The sequence below is a fragment of the Symsagittifera roscoffensis genome, chromosome 1 (genome assembly GCF_963678635.1).
Source record: "Symsagittifera roscoffensis chromosome 1, txSymRosc1.1, whole genome shotgun sequence".
In the NCBI taxonomy this organism is placed as follows: domain Eukaryota; kingdom Metazoa; phylum Xenacoelomorpha; order Acoela; family Convolutidae; genus Symsagittifera; species Symsagittifera roscoffensis.
In genome coordinates, this window is record NC_087062.1 from 2,528,710 (window position 1) to 2,549,137 (window position 20,428).

The 20,428-nt window shown below is 34.1% G+C and overlaps 2 protein-coding genes across 3 annotated transcripts in view; one reads left to right on the forward strand and one right to left on the reverse strand.

The window, feature by feature from the left end:
- Positions 1-12,982, forward strand: part of LOC134856987 (Bardet-Biedl syndrome 5 protein-like) — a 37,781-nt gene extending 24,799 nt beyond the window's left edge. Inside the window, exons 2-3 of the mRNA XM_063873306.1 lie at positions 9,383-11,239; positions 12,448-12,982. Coding sequence (XP_063729376.1) covers positions 9,387-10,430 — 1,044 coding nt within the window. The 5' untranslated portion in view covers positions 9,383-9,386 and the 3' untranslated portion in view covers positions 10,431-11,239; positions 12,448-12,982. The remainder of the gene's footprint in view (positions 1-9,382; positions 11,240-12,447) is intronic.
- LOC134856990 (sugar transporter SWEET1-like) overlaps positions 1-20,428 on the reverse strand; it is a 468,950-nt gene that overhangs the window by 125,530 nt on the left and 322,992 nt on the right. The window lies entirely within an intron of this gene.

Consider the following 20,428-nt stretch of genomic DNA (forward strand, 5'->3'; position numbering starts at 1 on the left):
GTAGTCCTTTGAATACTGAATACTGGAGAGTGGTGCAACTAGCAACGAGGTCTAACAAAATATGACTTTAAAAAAATTTGAGACCTCGTTTTATTTCAATGAGATGAGAACGAAAACAATTTTTGACAAACAATGCTAATGAAAGCCAAAAAACAACGCCATTTTGGGCCTCTAATCAAAGAAAGATAGATGCAACAAAAGAAAAAAATTGCCAAACACCAACGAATACCAGAATTGGTGTATAAACTACCAGATGATGATGATATGTAAATAAGTAATTCTTGTAGCTATATATTTTCTGTAGAATATGTTTTGTAAATTCAATTTTGATGAATAGGTGGCAATTGTCTTAAGTATTCATTGTTTTTTTTTGTTCGACTTGATTACCCTTGCGACTTTTTTCCCGTAATTAACTTGTTCACAGGATACGTCTGGACTAATCTCTAGTGGTACTTTGCGTCATAATGTATTCAAATTTTCTAGCGTTCCCAACCAACTTAGCCCAAAGGCCACGAAAATGCCTTGGACGGCAAAGGTTCTCGGTTCGAATCTGACCAGGACCTGTTTTTTTTTTTCAAACGGGAAAAATTCTGTTTCAAATAGTTTGTCGGCCAATTCTTTGTCTGCTTAGCTGTTGTCGGCTTACTTGTAATTGGAATCATTTTTTTGCTGTGCCCGCTTTTTTTTAGTGTTGCTTTTAGTGTATGATATACTCCTACATTTTTTTTCATTCGATATTTTAGATTTCCTCAAACTTCTACTGATTTTCACAAAGTGGTAGGGAATTCGTCTACAGGTATTTTTTCACGCAATATTTATGAATAGAAAAATTGTACGCGCAATTTATTTCATAGATAATTTATTTTTTAGACACCGCTGACCTGCAGAAAGAATTCTTCAAAGAACAGAAGGATGTCTCAGTAGCTAGTGCCAAGAAAATAAACAGCAGTATAAGCAAGTCTATGAAATATTTCCGAGAATTTCTGAAGACATTCGAAGACATTAACGGAAAGCAGCCGGAACAGTTTCCGGAAATGTATGTGAGACCAGCGTTGATGGCCAACTTTTATCTAGCAAGATTGCTTAGTAAAGTGATCACTTCGCCCACTATCAAAGCAGAAAACATTGAGAAGTCTGGAAGGTATTACCAGTTTATAAGTGACTATTGTGACAAGTACGAGAGTGCGCGTGAACAAATGAAGGCGGAGTATCCGATTTGTAAGGAGATGTCAATGCTGACCCCGGCTAAGAAGCAAGCGTCGCTCGCTGGGGCTCAGTTTTAATTGGACCTCATTTACTTATACAGCTTCTGAGAATATGGTGTGTTGGACTAAAAAGCCGATTTCGAATGGTTCCTGTTTTAATGGTGCTTTGTTCTAGTAGTCCTTTGAATACTGAATACTGGAGAGTGGTGCAACTAGCAACGAGGTCTAACAAAATATGACTTTAAAAAAATTTGAGACCTCGTTTTTTTTTCAATGAGATGAGAACGAAAACAATTTTTGACAAACAGAATGCTAATGAAAGCCAAAAAACAACGCCAATTTGGGCCTCTAATCAAAGAAAGATAGATGCAACAAAAGAAAAAAGTTGCCAAACACCAACGAATACCAGTATGGGTGTATAAACTACCAGATGATGATGATATGTAAATAAGTAATTCTTGTAGCTATATATTTTCTGTAGAATATGTTTTGTAAATTCAATTTTGATGAATAGGTGGCAATTGTCTTAAGTATTCATTGTTTTTTTTTGTTCGACTTGATTACCCTTGCGACTTTTTTCCCGTAATTAACTTGTTCAGAGGATACGTCTGGACTAATCTCTAGTGGTACTTTGCGTCATAATGTATTCAAATTTTCTAGCGTTCCCAACCAACTTAGCCCAAAGGCCACGAAAATGCCTTGGACGGCAAAGGTTCTCGGTTCGAATCTGACCAGGACCTGTTTTTTTTCAAACGGGAAAAATTCTGTTTCAAATAGTTTGTCGGCCAATTCTTTGTCTGCTTAGCTGTTGTCGGCTTACTTGTAATTGGAATCATTTTTTTGCTGTGCCCGCTTTTTTTTAGTGTTGCTTTTAGTGTATGATATACTCCTACATTTTTCTTCATTCGATATTTTAGATTTCCTCAAACTTCTACTGATTTTCACAAAATGGGTATCAATTGAAAGAACGCCTACTCTCCTGTTTGCTTGCATACTCTCCTAGAATATCGTTTACTTGATCTCTGTCTACGGCCTTCGAAAATGTCTGCGTGGCATTATTTGACACTTTTTTTGGATTTTACTGGAAAACGAATCTTCTGAAATCTGAGTTTTTGGTGTCAATGATTAGAACTATTTTGAACAGCTCACCTGGCTTAGCAGCCCTCACAAAGTTTTTTTTACACAGTTATCACCCTCGGAAAAGTCAAATGTTTGACTTTTGACCGTTTTTTGAAAGTCTTTTTTTTTTCGGACAAATCTGGGATTTGGGGTCAATCGAAATAACAGGTTGCCTTAATCCATTCTGCATAAGTTTCTTAATTTTTGTAAGAATTTTGTTTTGTCTCAAAATTTTTTAGTCCTCTCACTTATTTTAGTAGAAAAACAGGTTTTTCCCAATTTTTGAAATCACACTTTTCGTGCCGCATCAGTATAGCAAATTCATTCAATATGAAACGCGTACCTCCAGATTTTGCTGTGCCCCTAGTTGTTATTTATCGAGACATACGAAACTTTTGTTTCACCTATTTTTCTTCAACATTTAAATCAATTTTCGACTTATGTTCTTTTTATTGTTGTGTTGTATCGTCAGTGTTAAATTTTGCGTTTGGTAACATGCAGAAGCTGAAAGTTTATTTATATTGCCAATATTTTTGAACTAATAGAAATAGATACTGTTTTGCTCTTGAAGATGTTGAAGAATTTGAAGATCTCGCTTGTTCAGTTTTAATACGGTTTTTCTTTGCTTTCGTTTAGATTTGTTTTGCTTGGTTTTTCCAAGGTGAGCTTGTATTTTGCCGGATTATCACAAAAGCGAGCGAATTGTTATGAGATCTGTCAATTTGTCCCAACCAAGTCGCATATCTTGGTGCAAAGTTTAGCAAACTTTTCCCAAAATTTATGCATCAATTAATCTAGGTGTAACATCCTTCTTGAAGCTAATTGGTTGAGGCAAGCGACTCCTTGCCGGGAGGGGATTCATAACAGAATCATAGAGTCTCAAAGTTCTTTCATTTTCAAAGTTCTTTCAAGCGGAGCCGTCTTCGCTGACTAGTTTTTAATTGCTGGTCTTTTCTTCTGGCCCCTCACCAGCATTTCTGTCCGTAGATGACGTCACTGCTATGTTAAAGCATCTTCAAAGTATAGCATCTGAAGCAAGCCAATCGGTGCTCTATTCTTCTGAACTTTTTACTTACTTAGGGAGGACGAAAACCCAGGTTTGTCTAAAAAAAATGGAGTTGCCATCATCGATTACGAAATGATGCTCACCAAGCCAACAATGGTGAAGGTTGAAACAGCAATTTCGTAAAGCTGGCGAACAGTTAACAACCTTTTTTTCTAAAAATCTTGAAGAAGTTTAAGGACGAACAAAATAATGCCAAAATGTTCGAAAAATTGTGAGCGGTACAGAAATTAGATCGACCCAAAAAGATAGAAATAGCAAAATCTCGACAAAACTTAATGATTTCGATCAGGTTGTAAGAGCCCAACAATATCATAGAGTTTTTGAGAGGATGTAGTTAGAGTAACAAATTAAAAATTTTCGTTTGTTTTAAGTTCTTAAATTTATTCACGATTGCCAAGCAATACAACTTTTCAAGAAAAAAGTTTCGACACACTGATAGATTGATACAACTTGTTCATTTTCCTTTTTCCCCTCACCCGAATCTTTTAGGTTGAAATCTTTTTTGTAGCTGGATTTAACCGTTTTCTTATTTAATCAAACTCAGAATTTCGGAAAATTATTGTGCTGCTGGGGAATCGATCCTTTGATCTCCAGATTTTAAGAACATATCAACCACTATAACGGCAGCATTTGATTTGCAATTGAATGGTTCGATTTTTGGTTTTTTGACCGCTGATGGCGTATTAGATTTTTGCCTGATTTATTGTTTTTTTTGTTCTCTGTTCGTTAATTACGCTCATGTTTGATGTAGCGATGAAAACGTAAATCAAATATGTCGGCGCCAAACGATAATGGCCAAAAAAATAGAATGTTTTTGGCTGTTTTTTTTCAGACTTTGTTTTGATGCTATGGACTGTTTTGTATGGGACTATTTTCTATGCACCCCGACTTTTTTGCCATTTTTTTGAGTTCGATAGGGTTTGCGAAGGGCAATTTTGCTTCTATGTTATATACAAAAGTTGGTTTTTACGAGCTAGCTATAAGTTTTTTTTAATTTGTGAAACTTTTTATGCGGACTGTTTTGTTTGAAGAAATTTGAATAATTTGGTAAAAGGTCTGCGGTCTGCTTGCCTTGTATTTCTTTTAGCTTGCATCACTTCCATTATCAATCGACATACTTCAGTTTCAATTTAATGTGCGTGATTGCACACAAGAAATTATATGAGTGGGTTGAGAAATTGATGGGTTTGAATTGGATGAGCAGATAACATAACAAATCTGCAGTATCAAACTACCTTACACGTAGTTATTGATTAAAGTTTCGTTAAAAAAATGAAACGAACGCCAAGTTGTTTTAATTAGTAAACGCTACACAAGTTTTGAGTAAAAAAAGCATAGCTTGAAGAAGCCTTCAATTGTATACAAAGTTCTCAATAAGAAACCCAATTGATAATTATACAAGCAATGCTTGTATTTTTGCCAGTCAAATTTTTCGATAAAAATAGCAGAATTCATAACAAAAGGTTTTTCTTTGCATTATTTGAGCGAGCTGTGCATAAATGCTGAATTAAAACACATTCAATGATGCTTGGTGATTACTATTGAAGAACGCTATATCTTTAAGGTCTCAATCGCAAAGTGTTTGCCTATAATACCGAGAAGGTTGTCTTGATCTCCCTGTCGACAGTTTTTTTTCCAGACGGATTTTTCTCGGCTGGTTTTTTTGTGCTTTCTTCAATTTTGTACATTGTAGATTTTGAGATTAAAAGTTGAATTTTGTACATTTAAAAGATTTTGAACACTTTGAAAGAAGTTAATCATTTCTTTTCATGGAAAGCCTCTAGAAAATGGAAGAATCTGGCTGCAATGAAACATCATGTTTATTTTCCAAGTTTTTGATCAGGATTATATTAACTCTACGAAATGCTGATGTAAGACTACAAACTGTGATTGCTCATCAGTGACGCAGCTAGTTAAGTCAACAGAAATTTGACATCCTTAAATCGAACAATGCTTTTTGCTGATATAAACATCTGGCATGTATTGGGACGAAAACTGACACGCTTGATTCGTTGTCAAATTTTGTTCTTTGCATGATCACTGGGTGGTCATATAAATTGTCTCTTTCAGAAAAAATTGTATGTACACTGAGTGATTCAGATTCGGATGTTTAAAGTAGCCGTTGATTATGAACTCTTAATGTTGTGCAAGTATTGTGTAGAATGCTAGCATTATAAATAATCAAACAAGACTACTTTTGTTTCCGTATTTTTAATGGTGTTTCTTTGACAACTTTTTTGTAAGCTGTGAGAACCTAATTTGAGTAGAACGGCGCTGATTTAAATTATCCGGACAATTTGAACAAAATTGTAATTTTTAACGCGTTTTCTCAAATTGGGTTTAGATGAGACAAAAATGAAAAGAACCAAAGATGAGGTTATGCTCTTCTAAAACTTTGTTGGGCTATATAGGAGTTATATAAGAGCTACTATATATAATTTGTTCATCAATTGACTCATTAGATCTAGCGCAATTTTTAATTGACCATAAAAAGTCAAAATGACCCATATTCGGGATAAAGTTTTGGTTCCGAATGCAAAATAAACTGGATCATAATAATTCTTAAAAATTTTTGAGCAAGAATTTTTTGACAAAAAATAACCCAATTTGAGAAAAACGTTATTGAAAATTTAAGTTTTGTTCATTGTGTCCGGATAACTTAACTCAGCACTCTACTATTTCCATAAGTTTAAAACAATTAAGAATAATTTAAAATCAAAATCAAATCTTTAGCCCGAATGTTTTTGCAGTGACTGTTGGAAAAGGCGTTTTTTTTTTAAGTTGTGCGGCTAATTTTTGAACTGTTTTTTAAAAAAGAAAATCGACTGCATTCTATATAGTTTTCTAATGATAATTTCGGACGGATCGGTCTGTGCTACTGGCGCTGCTGGTGACTGTCCTTGGTTTTTCAAATTCTACAACTAAAAGCAGATGGCCTATTTCTAAGTAAACGTAATTGTTCCGACTTTCGTAACGAAAGTAACGGAATATTTGTGCTCGGGTTGGTTTTTTTTCTTCAGACAAATTTCGACTTTTTAACTAGCCTCGTTTGACGGGACTTTTTATATCATTCAAAAAGTATTGTTGTCCTGAGCTCAAATTTGAAAAGCTATTTCAACTGTGATTTCTTTTCGTAAAGTTATGGGGGTTTAAAAATTGCCATTTTGGCCAATTTGGGACAATTAACGCGCGATATATTTCGCGCTATTAACGCGTAAGCGGAGATTTAATCCGTCATAAAATTGTTCCAAATTGGTTGAAGGAAGTTTATTTGCCATGTTTGATTTGTTACTGGGAGCGAAATTTATCACTTCACTTAATAAGGGGTGTGGGGGATGATTTTCACAAAAAAATCTCAAATTAAAAATAAAATTTCATTTTTTATAACATTTAATTTTTTAATGTTATTACTGCTTCATAGACTGCTCTGTAATTGAGGCAGGCTAGTTGGTAATTTTTTTTTCAAATTGATTGCTGATGCGTCATTATTGGCGTGCATCACTTAACAAATTTTGTTGACTCAAAGTTTTACTCATTCAGTTTTTCCCAGTAGCGTTATCGGTCATTTTTTGCTTGTGTATAGGAAATGCAACTTCGCCTCTGTGTCCACTAAATGTTTTCTTTACAAATTCAAGACGTGTTCTGTGCATTCAGCGCAGTGGTAACCCCCATTCTTGAGACGACAAATCACAGAAATTCGATATCAGGCGGTACATGTTTTTTTTGTCTAAACCGTAAATTTTCTAAGTTTTCGTGTCTGCTTATTTTTGTCGGCTTAGGTCCCGCAGAAACGTTTAATTTCTTTTTAGCATTTTGAAAGCTCTTTGTAAAGTTTTCAATAAATTTGTTTCAGGATTTTTTGTCCTAGTTTGCAATTGAAAAAAAACTTTGTCTTATTATTTGCTGGTAATCATCTTCATACATTGTTGTGTCGCAAAAGATGGTAAGCTGCGTTTTGCCACTGTGTAAAGTTTCTAATGATGCTGGTAATTTTGCGCTAGATTTCTTGGGCTTCTTTTGCAATTTTTCTTACAAAAACGATTTTTGGAATTTTTTCCTTGTTTTTGATTTTGTTCTTTTTTAATCTATTATATATTTAAATGTGGGCTCCACTATCTCGCCTTGTTTGAGCTGTTTCAATGTTTTATTTTTGCATGTTTAACAAAAGAGTTTTTCACGTTTAAGCTATATCGTATATTGCAATGGCTAAGATTTTTTTTTCGATTTTCCAGTTTGCATTCAGTGTTTATTTCACCAAGTATGAAATTAGCAACCAAATAGTGGGATGCTGATAGGGTTTCCTCAGGTGTTGCAATTTTGGCCTCCATATTTGAATAACCAAATCCTTCTAGCTTACGAGATACGGCAATTTTCAAGACTTTTCAAAAACTTCTAGAAAATTTAGTTTTAAAAAATTTCTTAAAATCTGAAATTCTTTGCTGTGTATTTGAGTGCTGTGAGTGTACTCTCAGGGGTTGCGAATCGTGCCTCCAAATATCATTTCTCATGTTCTTGTAGTTTTCGAGATATGACGTTTTTTATGATTTTTTCAAAAAAAACTTAGGTTCCTGTAGTTGCAAATTGTGAAGGTCCCTCAGGGGCTGCGAGTTTTGCCTCCAAATTTGACAGCTCAAATCCTTGTACTGATCGAGATATGATGTTTTTTCAGAAAACTTAAATTACAACTCCTGTTATTTGAAATTGTTAGCTCTGTAGTTAGGGGCTCTCGGAGTACTCTCAGGGGTTGCGAATCTTGCCATCAAATATAACTGCCCACATCCTGGTAGTAATTCTCAACGCTGTAATTGGGTACTTTAAGAGTACTCTCAGGAGTTGCACTTCTTGCGTCCAAATGCGACTGCTCAATTACTTTAAGTTTCCGAGATGAGACGTTTCTTAGTTTATTTAAAGTTCATGTATAAAATTTCACTAAATGTTATGGTTTTTCAAAATTTGAATTTAAAAAACTTGAATATAAAAATTTTTTGCAAAATTTGAAATTACCAACCACCCTGTAATTGGGTGCTGTCAGAGTACACTCAAAGGGTGCAGATCTTACTTTCAATATCTGTGGTTTTTTATATGAGTTTTTAAAAATTCGAAGCACCGGAGGTGCGTTACACGCTAGTTTGATTTATATCATAGTCATTCATTTTTGATCGCAAGTGGTGCGAAGCTCTTCTTCGCCTGTGTAAAAATAGTTTTTACTGTTTCAGAATAAGATTGCGATTGCTCATTAGCGGTGCTGCTAGTAAAAGTCAACAGCAATTGTAACCCTTCAAAATGAACAGATTTTGAATTCAAATAGACTAGCTTCGATTTTGTCCGATTTCTTTTGTAAGCGTCATCAAAAGCAGTCTATTCGTTACAACAAATCGGATTTTTCAAACTGATTGATTCAGATTCGGATACTGTACTTAAAATATCCGATAATTTTTTTTTTGAAATTGTGCAAGACTTGTGAACACCTTGTTTTATTTTATCAACCTAGAATACGGACGCTCCAGTCTTTCGTATGTGTTTTTACTTCCGAAAATTTTGGCGGCACTGATGTGAGTTGTAAGAATGTTTCAAATTAAGACCAAACTAAAATCAAATCTCAAACCTGAAAGGTGCAAAACTGCTTGAAACAGGGTTTTGACATCTCCGATAGCCTCACGTAGCAAAGTTTCAAAATAGAGGCTACTTTCATAAAATCCTAGAAAAACCGAATATTATAATCAATATGACTCATTCGAAAAACAACGCAAGTTTTCAATATTTCATTTTAGAAATCCAGCTAAAATTTCTTCATAACAGAAATAGCTCGGAATTTCCAAAGTTTTGTAATTAGCGGAATAGTAGCTTGGCTATTTTTAATAATAGAGATTAGCGTGGTTTCAATTAGTTGTATCAAGGCCCTGCTTTGAATGTTTTTTTGAATGGCTCTGTGTCAGAATATGAAGAATGAAAAAGAGAATGAGTAATTCTTCAAATATTTTCATTTTCAGAGCAATATGGAAGAAAGTCATTACGAAGCTCTGTGGGAAGACAGGGAGGTGAAGTTTGACCTCGGCAAGAACCATCTGCGACCCCGTGCTGGCGAAATTGTGATTGACAGACTGGAGGCAATCGAAGACACGAAAGGAAACAACGGAGCTCGAGGCCGACTTATAATCACCAACTTACGACTCATTTGGCATTCGGTTCAGTTCCCGAAAATCAACCTATCTGTCGGTCTAAACACAGTTATAAACATCACAAAGAAACTGGCATCGTCTAAATTGAGGGGCGGCGAAACGGAAGCTCTTTATCTGTTGACGAAATTTAACAGCACAAAATTTGAGTTCATTTTCACAAATCTTATCCCAGGAAGTCCAAAGTTGTATACCACTGTGTACAGTGTTCACAGAGCATACGAGACTACAAAATTGTATCGAGAATTGAAATTACGAAGTGCAATCTTGGACGGAAAAGATCTGATGTTGCTTCCTTTGGAGCAGATGTTCGAACGAGTAGACGGAGTCTGGAACCTCTCGAACGAACAAGGCAATCTAGGCCTGATGTATATAACGAACGTCAGAGTTGTATGGCACGCCACCCCCAAAACTAATTTCAACGTCTCCGTTCCCTGGGTGCAAATAAAGAACCTCAAAGTGCGCAATTCACGTTTCGGACCCGCACTTGTGATAGAGTCTTCGAGAAGCAGCGGAGGTTACGTGTTGGGATTCAAAATAGACCCCGAGGATAAATTGGGCGACGTTTTGAAAATGTTACTTGCGTATTATGAGACTTATTACAAGAAACCACAGCTGGGAGTGGAATTTGTAGTCGAGTCAGGGGGTCTGAATGCGGGGGAGGAGTCGAAGGCACTGGAGAATCTTGTGGATGATGTTGAGATCGAAACGGGACACCAGGATACGTTGGCCGCCTACTACAGTGCAGCGGGTGGGGGCGACGAAGGGGAGAAACGAGAGATAGTGTTCTCGGAGACACTGGGGTTGGCGGTGGAGAAACCGAAGGAGGGGTTCACTATTGAGAGTCTGTGGCAAATTAACTGACGTCATGTCTAAACTAAACTAGACTGTATCAAATAATGATAAAATGTAATTATTTTGTCTATATGTACATAAATTGATTGTCATTACATCGCATTGTATGTTAAGTTTATACAAGTTTGGCATAATAGTTCTGGTAAAATTCTAAAGCAACTTTTGTTATCGTCGTTTTCTTAACCCAATTTGAGAAAAACGCATTTAAATTTTCAAGTTTCGTTCATTTTGTCCGGATAATTTAAATCAGCGCTGTATGTATGAGTCATTATCAACAAACCGATAGTTATAGTTTCAAGTATTTGCAAGTCATCGCCTACATCAACTTTTATAGGATTAGGTGTAGGAGCTCTATAAATGATATGAACGCTTGCTTTTTTTGGTTTCTGAAGCTAATTATCTGAAGGCGTGCCGAAAGCCGATTGATCTTCAAGTGACGTATGATAAATGAACGAAAACGGAGTTATGTACTTCAACTAACAATTACCATCAATTAACATTACTTCGTGACTTGAAATGTTCAAAATTAGACCATGACGACATTAACTTCGACTTCTTTCACTTTACAGTGCAGAGATAGTTCATTATACAAACTCAAATTGTAGCTTCAGTCGAATCAGCTGAAACAATATCGCTGTACTGTTTTGTATGGTGACTTCTGTTAGCGAGAGCTCATTAACACCCCAAGATAATTTGAACGAGATCTTGGAATACATTATAGCTCATCCAGACCAAGTATCGACCTTAATACTGACTAATGTCCACTCAAAAGACAACATGTTGGTCATCAAGATGGAACACACGTCTCCTCTCGAAAAGTAAGTTTAATATAACATTTGATATATCAATATTTAAATGAAAAGTTAAAAGCGTTGAAGGCAAAATGTACTAAACAGCCCAAAATCAATATTTCTACAATTGGCGAAGTTTGAACTGAAAGTTTGTGAATTGAGTCTGATTAGCCAATCAAAACCAAGCAACATGATCATGCAATGCAATTAACGTTTTCAGTAGATAATTATGTTGCCAACGATTGACAACTTGTTCCGTTATGGAAATGTTAAAAAATTATTTGATTCAAATTTCCTGTTCGTATTCAATTTAATTGCTACTAGCCAAAAACCTAAAAAATTATTTCCTTTTTTTTCTGAGAATTGGTTAAAGCTATTCAAATTATTCTAGTTAATGTTGAGTTTTTGCAAATCAAAATAATTTCAAAATAGTTCTTCGGGTCATTTAGAGCATAAGGCCCCAAAACGCCTTAAAGAATAATTCACCAAAATTTATTATTATTTGTTATTATCGTAACCTCTGATGAAATTGAATTTGTTTTAGATTGTTTATGGGATCTACTTAACAATCCAAACCCCCACCCCCCTTGGTATCTACTCAAGAATCTCCAACCGGGGAGGGTTCTCATGCTTGAAGGACCGAATGCTTGAAAAATTTCAACCAATCAAAATCGCTAAGCGTTTCTATTGGCTAAATGCCTTTCTCACAATATCGAAGTCATTATTAACAGAAAATGTATTAAATCAGTGGAAAATAATCAAAAATATTACAAATTGCGGGTTACAACCGCATTACTATTCAGATAATCATCAAGATTAATGAGTTCAAAATCATAAGCGTTTTCAGTCTTGAAACTCATCTGCTTATTATCTAATCGGTCAATATTAACACTAATGGCCTGGTTTTATTTTCTGACTTTGAGATTTTCGCGATTTATTTTTAGATTTTGAATACTCAACTCTGATTGGCTGAAAGTAAGCTAAAATTAATTTCAAGCATTCGGTCCTTCAAGCATGAGGGACGCCACCTCTCCAACCCTATAAATAAATACTAAATTAGCGCTTGAGCTTTTTATTGAGCAGTATAATTTTGCTGCATTCTGATTTTTTGGTCGCAAATTCGACTAACATAGCTACTTAACAGTCTCTTCTCTACCTTTTTGAAAGGTTAGCATTGTTAAGTAGATCCGAAATATGTCTTTTTGCGTAAAAGTTCAACTTGTTTTTAATTAAAGGTTCACCGAGGAAGTCTTCAAAACTGAGCTGCAATTTTTCAAAACACGACCAGTCACGCTGACAATGATTGAACCGAGCAAAAATGAAGCTGTCATCGCAGAAATTGTACCGAAGATTTTTTTGAATGGCGCGGGTCTAGCGACTAATCAATCTGTTTCGTTTTGCATATCTATTGTTAATAAATCAGCACCCTCAGGTTTTCTAGAAAACAAAAATGTTGTTGTCTCATTATTCTTAAAAGATCCGAATGGAGCAATTTCATACAGAAAAGACTTCAAAACTACATTCAGCAATGAACTGGAGGAAAATGAAAAAGGAATTTTGGATTTCATCTCAAAAGACGAGTTTCCGAATTACATATCAGCAGATGATGTGACGCTTTTTGGTGTTATGGTTCAGCTTGCAACACCAGTGGATCCATGATAATTGATCGTCTTTTTGTAATTCATAATTTAGATTGTGTAGAGTAATTTTTTCCTAAAAAATGAATGGAAAAGTTAGCAAAAAAACCTGCAATTCAAATTATGAAATCCACACTTTCATTTTTGATTCAATTAGCTGAGCAGGGGGCTGTATATATTAGGCGAAAACTATATATGACGAAAATAAAAGTGTTACGCTTAAGCAAATATTTTGATAATAAAAGTGAATATTATAGCAGAAATCCCCCTAATTTTCCAGACGACCTTGACAAGAAGCGGTTAAAGACCACAAAGGCGTTTATGGTTCAAGGTCGCCTGTGGGCGCGCGTCGCCGCTTCGCGGCGATAACCGACTCTAATTTTTGTAAAGAGTCCTACCCTCTGTTGGCAAGCTCGCAACACGTTGGCGCGACTGGAGTGGCCACTATTTTACCGTTGATTTGCTGTTTGAATCATATTACGTGTATTTTTTATGTAGCAAAGGAATGACCTAAGTAATCACATACATTTTTTGCTAAAATGTACACATCAAAATTTTCGCCTAAGTTTAACATTTTTATTTTCGCCTAAAATAGTCCCCCCCCCCCGCTGAGCAGGGACATAGTGACATTTACAGCTTATTTGGATCAACCGTACAATCCCCCCTTAAGTGATCTACCTTAGAAAACACTTACCAAGCTTGTATTGATGCAATAATTCTGTATAAAATAAACATTTCATACAAACGCGAGAATACAATTGGTTTTTACATTTTTATGCGGTATTGTGTTTGTATGATATTAATTACACAAATTAATATTTGAATTATATTTTCTTTAAAAATAGCTTAAATAATGAACAGATCTAGGCTAAACTCAAAGTTAGCTTATGAAAATATTATATTTTCTCCTCCCTAAATCGATTAAATGGGGGATTGTACGGTTGATCCGCTTAATCATTACGAGGCCAAACTGTGTGTTTTGTGCATTGTAAGCGGATTCCGCAACAAGGACGCTCCCTTTGTTCTTCTTTTGTTCTTTCTTTTTCTTTGATGGTTCCGACAAGTTTAACATGTTTAAAGACTTGTCTCTGGATTCCAGGAACATACAGACACAAAATTGTTCGCATAGCCAGTGCACACTTTGGCCTCGTAATGTTTTGACGAGTATGCGAGTCAGAAGTTAAGCTATTTTAGAAGTATAGTCAAAATCAGTCAAAACGTTACAAAATCTAAACTCGGAAGGAAAAATTAAAAACCGAAATGATGAATCAGTATCTCAAATGGCCGAATGGTATTTATAGATTATTGCTAAACTTTAGATTTTATGCTTGCAGAAACCAAACTCAGAAGGATAGCTTACTTTTTGATTAAGAAGAGAAGTCATTCAGTGCATAAATATGCAACAGAAATTTGACCCCACCATTTGATATACTTTCAGTTATTGACAAGTCGAAAACTCTTTGCTACCTACCGCTTCAGCATTAGATGAGTTTTTATAGCCACTAATCAATCAAATTGGCAGGGGTTTGTCAATCTCATGAGAAAAAAGATAACCCATCCTTAAAAATTTAAAAGAAAAAAGTTCGAAGGACACATGGGCTAGAGTTTTAAAGGCAAAAGCTCTATAGACCTCGATGAAATGCAAAATTTTGAAAATGTTTATGAACTAGTTTTTCTACTGAGATGGAAAATTTGTTAAGAGACAGAAAGTTCAAAACTGTCTCTGGCCGGTTGTACGAATCTATGTAGTTTCTTGAAATGAAGGAGTTTTCTAGAAAATGTTTGAGGCTTTGAACTGCAAATGCAGATGGTTTTGTGATTCTTCTCGGCATATTTTAAAACTAGATTCATAACAGCAACCATAACATTGACACTCCTGTGCATCTAGCATATTGGTCTCACAGTGCTTAGGGTATTTTTCGAATTTTGCTGGAAAATTTTCGCACAACTAGAAAATGACCCGTCGAAAATTTACCACGATTTAGCCTGGCTTTCTTGCACTCAAATAAACTGTTTTCATTATCCGAGTTTAATCCTTTGACAACGGAATTATACTTATCAGGGTGCAATTTTGAACACAAGGGACGTCGGTGTATCTACTATTATGCAGCTCGACTAGCATAAAGCTTTCAAAAAAAGGACTGGGTTGACTAGTGTAAAAATGAAACCTAAGACTCAATTAATATTCGAACATATTTTTCTAGTTTTTTGCTTTTTGAAAGAAAAGAAAAAAACAGGATTAAAAATTGGGCTAAATTTTTTGTAGCTAATAGATTAATAGATTTATGTAGAAAAAAATGGAATTTTCAGAGCTTTTCAATGCACTTTGAACTAATAGTCCGCAACACAAAGTTCAGGATAAAAAGTATTGGAAAAAGTGGCGGGATTCGGGCGGCAGAAAAAGATGAAAGATGGATCATTTGAAAGAAAAAATCAAAAAACGTTAGCTAAAGCTGATAGAGTTGTTCCCACATGCATTTAGTATTGTTGTATCTAAGAGTAATCACAAAATGAAACCGACTGAAAGACGCTAGATCAAATACCTTCTCTCTAAGCTTTAATTGAATTTGTCGTTTTAAAGTTGAATTTGCATTTTAATGTGGTTTTTCGGTGCTTTAACTTTTGTTTGGTGTTTTTGTTTGTGTCCAAGTAAAACAGGTTTTTTAATTTGGCATTGTTGAAATGATGTTTTTTTTGTTGGCTCTTTGAACCGGTTATTTTTTTTCGAAGACAAAAACGGAAAACAATTATTTGACGTGGTTTTTAGTACCCCATTTTTCCACATTGTTTTGCAACTAATAAGTTATATCTCTTATAGTAGTGTGAAAACAAAATTGTCATGTACCAAGGCTTACCATATTTTGAGCACGTCTGAGCATCCAACCCCGAGATTGGCTTGTAAAACAATTAAACCCCTCTGTTAAGCTGGCCTTTGTTGCAAAAGCAAACTTTCGACAACTATCTCGATCTGCGGGTCTGGAAACGCCTTCAACGTGCTCTTTTGCTCTTTCAACGCAGTGGAATTTAGAAGACTGTTCTTACTGTTGATGAGAACAACTCTCGTTTTGTTCAATTCCAAAAGAAATAATCCAAAATCATCAAAAACTGAATTTCTACAAAAATAATTAGTTCGTTTAAGGTATTTTAGCTACAAGTAGGCTGTAAAATTTCCCAGCCTATTTTATCGATCAAAAAATGAGATTCAAAACGTGGCATTTCATTCTAGTATAATCAATAAGTGCATTGATAATTGACGCTCTTTTTTTGCTTTTTTTTTGCTTTTTACTCATGCAATAGATGAATAATATTGAAACTGGGTACTAGATTTTTTACCTATAAATGATTTTGCTCACACGAAAAATGAAACTAGAATGACTGAAATTGTTTTTGGCATGCAGAGCAGCCATAACTATATTTAACTAACCAAATGTATTTCCTGGAGTTTTTCTTAAGAGCTCTACCTAATAGAACTGAAATGGCAAAAAACATTCAGAAGTTTGAAAAAATCAATTACTCATATGTTTAATTTTTGTCCTAAATTTGTCATTTCACTTGATATATGCTATAATTGATTAGGCGTTTCAATAGATTTTTGCAATTTTTCAACTCAATATTTGCCGTAATTAAACTTCCATGTTTTTTGCTTTTATGTTGTTTCATATTAGTTTTGCACCCTAGTTGTCGTTAATTTAATTTTATACAATTCAAAAAGTTTTCAAATGTTTGAAAAAAAGTGAATAAATTTGCGTTGACCCTTTTCTGTCTGAAAATCGTTAGTGTTACGGGAAAGATACAAATTTTAAAAAATCTTATAACAAAATATGACGTTTGTTTTAAATTTTTTGAACAATAAAATTTTCGTCTGCTGTTGAAGTTATTTTGTTTTACCCTTTTGCATAAATGTTTTAAAAAATAACAACTGATTTCGCAATTTTCCCTAGTTTGATAGAACTTTTGTGAATAGTTTTTTTTTGTGGTTACAACTTTGCATTTTCATAGACTTTTATCAAAAAATTTTTTGGTAATTGCAAATGAATTACTTTGTTGTAGGATAACATACTTATTAATTTTTGACTAGCATAATGCTTGTAAATTTTTCTATTTCAGCAATTGATTTCTGTTCGTTTAATGTTATAATAAGAGTGCAATGGAGTTTATAATATAAATGAGTCGATATAAGAATTGTTTGTATCTCCTTGTGTTTATTTTTTGTTAAGCACCATGTCGCAGATGCTGGAAAAAGTGATTTTTAATCTCCAGGTCGAAGGTAAAATTCCGGCACATAGCAGAACTTTTTTTAGTTATAACTTTTTTTTACTTTGAACCTACTTTAGCCTGGTTTTCGCTTGTGCTTGCAATGAAATTTTTTTATTTAATCTTATTTATTTTAAAGAAACTCTTCTTTATCAGAAGCCAAAATCTGTACCCTTTTATCACAGCAAAAAACGTGGAAGTTGATCTTGCAGCTCAAAAAAGCTTTTATTAGATAATTCGTGGAAACTCGTACGAGATTTTTTGGTGTTAACCTGATTCAAATAAAAAAAAATAAACTAAAATTTCCACCGTTGTTGTTGGTCGGGGAAAGGAAAATTTTAAGCTTAGTATTTTCACTTGTTTACATCAAAATGAATTAAAATAATTTGATACTTTTGTCAATTTTTTTTAAAATGAGCAGTAATTAAAAAATCATAATTTTCAGAATTTCAATGATTTCATTACTTCTGGTGAACAATTGTTTTTTTCTTTCCGCTTTTATACATAATGATTTCTAGTGAGTGTGATATAAAGAAAAACATGTGAAGCGTTTGTTTAGTCGGCTTGAACGCTTAGGAAGATAAAACCCGCAGAAAAATTGTTTTACTCATTGAGCTTTTTTATACTCAGAAAAATAGATGTTGCTGGGTTTTTTTAAGCGCGTTTGTTTTTATGTAGAGAAAAATAACCTTTCAAAATTTTTGCTTGACATCGCAATGGTAATTTAAACTTGTGAACAACAAAATCTAATTTATTTTCAGAAACTTTTTGTAAGTATTGATATGTTGATCGAAAATAAATAAATTTTCGTTTTTTAAACAAATTCTGGAAAAAAAGCATTTCGCCCATTTTTCATGTTTTGCGGCTTAATTTCTGATGTCTGGAAGTGATAGCAAAGTTTTCATAAAATAAATAGATTTGTTTTTATCGCGGGATCAAAAAGTTTTTGCCCCTTTTTGAAATTTTTTTTAAAATTAACTTCCGTAATGATGACTGCAAAAAAACGACCTTTTTAAAAATAGATGCAGCAGTTACAAAAATTAGACAATTAAGCATTCGGTTTATGGCTTTACATTTTAATTTACAGTGCATGGATACATCAGTTTTTGAAATTGCGTTCAGTTAACTGACGTTTCAGTAAATTACCAGATTATTCAACCAAATTACTCAAAAATAACATCAATGGTGGAATTAAAGGTTTATAGAAATAATTTATACCTTTAAAGCTTATGGGATTTTTTATTTCTTTTGTATTCAATTTTCAATCTCAGGGAAAAAAAGTTGTCACATTGTCATTTTTCTGTTTTCAAATAAAATCAAAACAACTGAACAATTCAATTTCGGTTTACTGATTGGGTCCGCTTGTTTTCGGTTTACTGATACATCGATTTGCTGACCTACCTGCTAGTGTTTTGATCTGGTCCACCTGGTTTTGATTTTTTTGATACATTGATTATCTGACTTACTACCTTGACAAATAGAAAAATCGCTGACCAGTTTTTCTGTAACAATGAGATCGATCATCAAGGGCTAGAGCAGTAAACTGGCAGTAGTTCAGTAAATCAATGTATCATTAAACAAAATTGGGCGGACCAGACCGGTAAACTAAAAATGCTTTATTCAAAAACAAAATCACATTAATTAACAAATGAGATTGGTAAAATATGACCAATTTTTTCTCAAAACAAAAACTGAATCAGAAAATAAATTAAAATAACTTTTGTCGTACACCTCACACATTTAAAATTTGTTGTTTTAGCTCTGGAAAACTTTAGTTTACACATTTTTGATCCCGACCTTGATGTCAATTTTTTGTAATTGGGCTTGTTGGTCTGGTATTCAACTGACACAACTGATCACTAAACGCGCCCGATTTGTGCAGTTGTTGATGAGTCTAAGGTAATCACCCGATATGTCAAAAACTTCTATGTCAAACATCCAAGCTTATATAATAATTACGTAAAAATAAAGGGTTATAATTTGAAACATGAAACAAGGTAGCTGGTGGGCGCGCTGTTTTCGATTAAGTTATCATTTTCGACTCAACGTTTGTTCAGATTGATTTTTCACTTTCCGCTTGTTTTTATTTATACTTTTTTAAAATTGCTGCTACACCGGTTATGTAAACACAGCTGCGCTTCTGTATAATTTTATTTAAAAAAGAAAAAAATTTTGTACGTCCTTTCATAGTATGAATATTAGAGACAAAAAAATACAAGTGATGCACAAAGTTATGCAAAAATTTTAAAAAATTGTTGCCGTGAGACTAGCTGAGAATGTTCCAACAGTAACAATGCAAGACATTTGAAATTAAAAAAAAAACTCTATGATTTTTTTCTTGATGGAGGCAGTGGGTTGAAATGAATTATTAATAAAAAAAATAGTCAAAACAGAGTTTTAATAAAAACGAACACTAAACGAAAGACCACTTTTTCATCGACTCTTTTAGTGCTAATTAATTTAGACTGCATAGCCAAAATTTTCAAGAGGTGTACAAACTTTGCAGTAAAAACACCCAATTAGATAACCAAAAATAGGTTATATAAACTAAACCACCCCAAAGATACTAATTTCCATTCCTTTTTCGAAAGCTGTAACAAAAGAAACAAGACTGCTCGTATCAGTGCGAAGCACTGAATGTTCCGATTGCCTGTTAAGGTTTATGGAGCAGTAGTAACATGGAAAAATTAAATGTAAAAAAAAAAAGAAATTTTTTCTCAAAAATTTGAGATTTTTTTTTGTGAAAATCATCCCCCACACGCCATTTTGGCTCTTTTTCCTTCCCCCCACCTCACTCAAACATGAACTTTATGGTCTAACGAGTGGTTTTACGAGGTTTATTATGGAGACAAATTATGTTTGTCATGGCCTAATTAGTCTGCATGTCAATTTTCATGACAACCGGACAAAGTGAACAGTAACTTCATTCATAAAAATTTTCAGGAGGGGGGAAAAGGAAAAAGAGCCGCCATTTTTTATAAATTTTATCCCCCTACACGCTCTATAAACTTTCAAAGCAAAGCCCTGAATGTTCTGATTGCCTTTTAAGGTTTATGGAGCAGTAATAACATTTAAAAAAAAATTAAGTTAAGAATGAATGGTTTCCTTCTAAAACTTGAGATTTTTTTTGTGAAAATCATCCCCCACTTGTCAAATAAAGTACAAAAGGATAGATTTGCTCCATGTAACAACTAAATTATGAAAATGAGCTTCGTTCAACCAATTTGGAACGATTTCTAAGACGGATTAAATCTCCGCTTACGCGTTAATAGCTCGAATTATATCGCGCGTTAATTGCCCCAAATTGGTCAAAATGGCCAAAATG